The sequence below is a fragment of the Zingiber officinale genome, chromosome 8B (assembly GCF_018446385.1).
Source record: "Zingiber officinale cultivar Zhangliang chromosome 8B, Zo_v1.1, whole genome shotgun sequence".
Lineage (NCBI taxonomy): Eukaryota > Viridiplantae > Streptophyta > Magnoliopsida > Zingiberales > Zingiberaceae > Zingiber > Zingiber officinale.
The window spans coordinates 47,569,486-47,574,915 of NC_056001.1; the positions used below are offsets into that span (position 1 = coordinate 47,569,486).

At 34.3% G+C, this 5,430-nt stretch overlaps 1 protein-coding gene and 1 non-coding gene across 2 annotated transcripts; both read left to right on the forward strand.

Annotated features, from left to right (window-relative positions):
• Window positions 1-1,237: 1,237 nt before the first annotated feature.
• LOC122018126 lies at window positions 1,238-1,399 on the forward strand. The gene has a single exon (XR_006121595.1). It is a non-coding gene; the product is annotated as a U1 spliceosomal RNA (small nuclear RNA).
• A 1,712-nt stretch (window positions 1,400-3,111) lies between these two features.
• On the forward strand, window positions 3,112-3,860 carry LOC122015992. The gene is made up of 2 exons (XM_042573117.1): window positions 3,112-3,320; window positions 3,456-3,860. Exons 1-2 carry the CDS (start codon window positions 3,173-3,175, stop codon window positions 3,611-3,613), a joined length of 306 nt encoding a protein of 101 aa, XP_042429051.1. The 5' UTR covers window positions 3,112-3,172; the 3' UTR covers window positions 3,614-3,860.
• The last annotated feature ends 1,570 nt before the right edge of the window (window positions 3,861-5,430 follow it).

The window sequence follows — 5,430 nt, forward strand, 5'->3', positions numbered from 1 at the left end:
TTGGACGACTTCCGATCGTCTGTCCCAATCCAAATTATAATCTGGATGAAAATATAAATCTAGAGAGGGATCACAGTCAATTGAAATCTGATCATAATTGTGGAAGGTGCCAAGAGTGAACCAGGAAAAAGTGGACCAGAGGATTTGGACTCACTGATTGCAATCTCTCTTTAAATTTAGGGAATGAAACCTCTACCCTAAAAATAAAATAATATTTTTTTTAATCTCTCTCCTTTCACTCATTGCATAAATATAATAATAAAAATAGAAGAAAGAGAAGAAAAAAATAAAAAAAATTAAGGATGATGAAAATTTTAAAATATTTGATGTAGTGTGTAGTGAAAAATAATTATTTAAATTTAATAAAATAAATTATTTATCTTAAATTTGAGATATAATAATAGATAAACTCACATAGATGTTCTAATATTTTTATTTGCTGAAAAGAAGTCAATCAAATTTTGGTCGTTGGTTGTTTTGGAAAATATAAAAGTCACATAAATGCGTATTAAACAAAAATAGATGAAAGTAATAAGCATTTAATTCATTTCCAATCTTTATACCATTTCTTAAAAATATAAAGATTTTATACAAAATTTATTTTTCCATTTTCAACATATTAATTTATCACTAAAATTGAATATAAATTTTTTAATTTTTTTTTTTTTTTTGTTAAAAATGGGTCATTTAATATTTTGGGTAAAAATCAAAATAAGCTGAAAATATGATCCGGCACCTGATCCGGCCGAGACGCCATTTTCACACGAAAAGAAGCCGAACTAATAGAAAACCAGTCTCGGATCGACCACGAGGCGGAGCTACAGCCTACGACCGAGGTGAGCTACAAAAATCGAAAGCGAAGCTAGAACTCAGAGCCGCCTTCTTCCACAAGATCGAGGAGGAGGAACCCGAGAGGAATACGACCGATCTTCTGGATCTGGATTCCTCCGATCGAGGGGACGAAGCAAGAATCGAGGGAGGAGGAGGGCTTTCGCTCGACCAGGAGACGGAGAAACGGGGGAGATCATCGCGGACGTGGAATTTTGGCAGCGGCGTTAGAAATGGCGATCAGCCTTGATGGACGGTCGGAGATGGGATTGGATAGCGATCGAACTATAGACGGTGGATGATCATAATGGATCGGCGCTGCATTGGATTTTAGTCCCACATCTGTAAGTCGTGGAGGGAGAAAGCGAGCCGAGTTGCTTAAGACACAGGCCTCGTCCAACTTTAGACCATACTTACCTGGACGGGGTCGACGGGCGATCATGAAGGTCCGTGGCCTAGGTCAACGGCCTCCATTGCACTCTGGAGTCGTGTTGGTTTACCATCTTCCCAAGTGGGAGAGTGGACGTCATAATTTGTGATAGAGGGGGATTCCCGCCTGCGCGGCCCCTGCTAATTTTGATAATTAAATTTTTAATGTCTAGCCTACAAACTCGTTACAGGAGGCCTGTTTCTCTTTGCCAAAGAGGCAAAGAAGAACTATCAAAATTCTATCGGCGGTTTTACCTTTTCTATTGCAGACGCCGTACGTTAGTGTTGTTGATACATTAAATAATTCATAAGGATTGTTTTGAGGTCATTGATCACTTAGCCGGCAACTGTTATGAACAGCTTCCTTTCGTTTTTAGCTTTGAGTAGGAATTTATATGATGATGATGGACAATTTATATAGTTTCGTTTTTAGCTTCCTTTCGTTTTTACCTTCGAAATTTCAGCTAAATGATGATGGACAATTTATATAGTATGATGCTAGAGATAGATAGGGTAAGAAAGGTGCAGTAATGGTGGGAGCAGATTCTCTTGTCCTCTTCTCTTATATAATTACGGTCGGATTTCAAACTGTGATTCCTTTTTGAATTAATTTGGGTTGGGATACATGGCCAGAAGTTGCTCGGAGTTCGCCCCACCACTTGGCACCCGGCAGCCCAACTGCCTTCTCATTGCCAGCGGCTTTTGATAATCTGTCCCTATCCAAACTACAATCGAAATGAAAATGTGGATCTAGGAAAGAATCATAGTCAATTGAAATCTGATCATAATTATGGAAGGTACTAGAAATGAACCAAGAAAAAGTGGACTAGAAGATCTGGACCCACTAATTGTAATCTCTTATGGTAGAAAATTATTTATAATTTTATCATAGTGTCTCTCTATATAAATTTTGGTAATTAAATTATATTTTAACATTATTGGGTTTATGAAATTTATTTACTATGATTTAGAACATCCACATCAATTATCCTATCCAAAAATTTTACTATAAATTTTGGATAGGATAACTAAAACCTCTTTATATCAGTTACCCTATTCATTCCCTAAATTTAGATTTGATGAATTGTCTAAATTTAGGGAATGAAACTTCTACTCTACAAATAAAATAATATTTCTTTTTAATCTCTCTCCTTCACCCTTAATCTTTTCAATCTCTCTCCTTCCACTCATTCCATAAATATAATAATAAAAAATAGAAGAAAATAATAAAAAAAAAATTAAGGATGATGAAAATTTTAGAATATTTGATGTAATGTGTAGTGAAAAATGATTATCTAAATTTAATAAAATGGATCATTTATCTTAAATTTTAGATATAGTAATAGGTAAATTCACTTAGATGCTCTAACATATTTATTTGTTGAAAAGCAAGTCAATCAAATTTTGGTCATTGGTTGTTTTGAAAAATATAAAAGTCACATAAATGCATATTAAATAAAAATAGATGAAAATAATATTTAATTCATTTCCAAGCTTTATACCATTTCTTAAAAATATAAAGATTTTATACAATTTTTTTTTTCCATTTTCAACATATTAATTTATCACTAAAATTTTATATAAATTTTTTAAAAAAAATTGTGTTAAAAATGGGTCATTTAATATTTTGGATAAAAATCAAATGGGTGTCTTAATCATCTTTTTCTAAAAAAAATAATTAAAATGTCACATCAAATTTTTTCAAAATGCTTATTTTATTTTGATATGTTTAAATAATTTTAATCAAATTAATAAAGAATCTTTTATATAAAATATTCTATGTATAGTATTTTTGATAAAATTAAATCGATTTATTTTAAATGTAAAAAATATATATAAAACAAACTTGCATTAATTGGATAATAATGCCAAATCGAAATTGCAGAGGCGAGCAGAGTACAGCAAGCACACCGCCATGGCCTCCTCCACAGCTCGACTCTCTCTCCGCCTAGCTGCCGCCCTCCTCCTCCAACTCGCAGCCTTCTACATCGGCCGCCCTCTCTACTGGAAGATTGCCGCCACTGTCCACGAGATCCGCCAGAACCGACAGTCCGTCAAGCAAGGTACGACACTGTTTCCCATCTCTCTTTTGTCATCTCTTCCTTTCCATCCTTGTTTAGGTGGATTATGATTGTCTATTTGGATGAAATTTTTTTGAAGATAATTCGATTTTTATTTATTCTTTTGGCTGGGTCTAGGGATCTCGCAGTTGGTCCGGGGGGCGCAGAAGTCGGTGGGGTGGGTGCATGATGAATTCGACTCCGGAGCCAGCGATGATCGGAAGGATCCCAAAGCTATCAGTAGAAGGATCCTCGGGTACAGATCGGATTCTTCACTGCCTCGCCCTTTTGCGTAGGGTAGTCGTGGAGTCGAGACTTATCCATTGCTCTGGTTTGTCCCCTTCCTAAACCGTGTTTAGATAATAAATTTGTGGCTGTAGTAATTTTGTGACTATGTTCGAATTGTATTCTAGCGAATCTCATGGACAAGGATTTCTCTTTCTCATTTCATGTTTGTTCATCAATGCTGATTTCAAATTCTCTCCTGTATATGAAACTGAGACATGAATTCAATTTGATATTGCATGAAACAAATTTATCTGATGGAATGTAGGAGTTATATGCCATGTATGGGATCATGACGTGTGCCTCCTTATCTAGAGGTTGCTCATATGCGCTAAACTGATAGGGATAATAACTAGGATTCAAGGTGTTGAGATTGTCTATTAAATTTGCAGTTGCTGCTATCTTTCTTTGTTAACAGTGCCATTTTCAATTTTTGTTTGTTAAATTTTACTTTTGCCTTTTGAATTGTCTTGCAATTCCTATAAAACAGGAGGTGATTGTTACTTATTTTCGGTTGATATGCATCGATCTGGTAGATCCGCCTAGTATTGGATATGTTCTTTTTTGAAATTTGCCTTTGAAACCTATCGTACTATTTCCTTGTCTGTGGTATACCACAAAAACCTATCAATCATACTAGTACTCTTCCTTGTAGTCTTTCAATTTCATATTTTTGAGTTGTTAAGAAAAGCACCAATGCTGAACTACTTGCATGGTTTGTGTATGTCTTGGAATAGGACTTGACATTTTTCCTCGCTCAAGAAGGAATTCTCTTTCTTTATCAATTCTCTTCATTTCGAATCCTTATCTCTCTTTTCATCTCACTATTCTCTATCATCTTATGGAAACCACCTGAAATGCTAGTTACCCATCATCAGTTTGTTAATCTAATCATGAAAATCCTTGATCAAGCTAGAGGTATGAGGATTTCTTTTAGAATTAACATGTCAGTTTGAAGGTAGATAATAAAGGCTTGGGCTGCTTGGCAAATTCAATCATTCCCTCATCACTTTCTTATTCTATTGTAACTTTTTTTGCTTACGATATCTTCTTAAGAAATGACAAAAATCTTGCGAGTGTTTCTTTGTTGATCCCTTTTCTTTGTCCAATCTTATTACACAATGTTTATGCATTGATGCTTTGGGTAAAAAGTAGAGGAGAGAATTAACAAAAGAGAAAACTCTCCTAGAGTAATCTCAGCTCAACTCCTGGTATCTATAAATACTCGAATTATACCTTAAAATTTCACTTGTTAAAACTTTCCTGATTCTCTGAAGCATTTCTTCATGCTAGCCAAGGCTCTGAATGGCTTGTCACTGAGAGAACCACTTGATGCAATGCTTAATTCAACTTCTAAAAGAGACAAGTAGATGTTGTTGAAAATAAGCACACTACATATTTTGGATTGCAAGATTTGGTCCTTGTTAGGGACCTTAATGTTATTATAGGGATTTGTTTGTGAATAACTTATAGTACAAGGGTAAGGGCTTGAAAATGTAATATTCTGATGATGAACGATATATATGGCTAGAAGGGACTGGCACTGGTGATAAAACCTTAATCTTTCCCTATCTTTATTCTTTTTTCATAATTTTTTTTTATTGTTAAATTATTTTGCTGACAACCAACATACAAATAAAGTAATTATATTGATCTTTATTTTGTCATGCTATTGTCATAAATCAGGATTTTAGCACTTTAAAATAGTTATTTTGTGTGAATGTGAAGCTTCTCTTACATTCATTCACAAGAGATTCATCTACAGATGTAATGTAAATTTGAACTTCTGCTAATGCTATCCATGTCTTCTTAGTTTTATTGTTTATTG

What these genes read in the sequence shown, in the direction of transcription:
- LOC122015992 (XM_042573117.1), top strand. Translation starts at nt 3,173, where the DNA reads ATGGCCTCCTCCACAGCTCGACTCTCTCTCCGCCTAGCTGCCGCCCTC. An exon ending in CCGACAGTCCGTCAAGCAAG is followed by an intron (nt 3,321 to 3,455) that starts GTACGACACTGT and finishes GGCTGGGTCTAG; the next exon opens with GGATCTCGCAGTTGGTCCGG.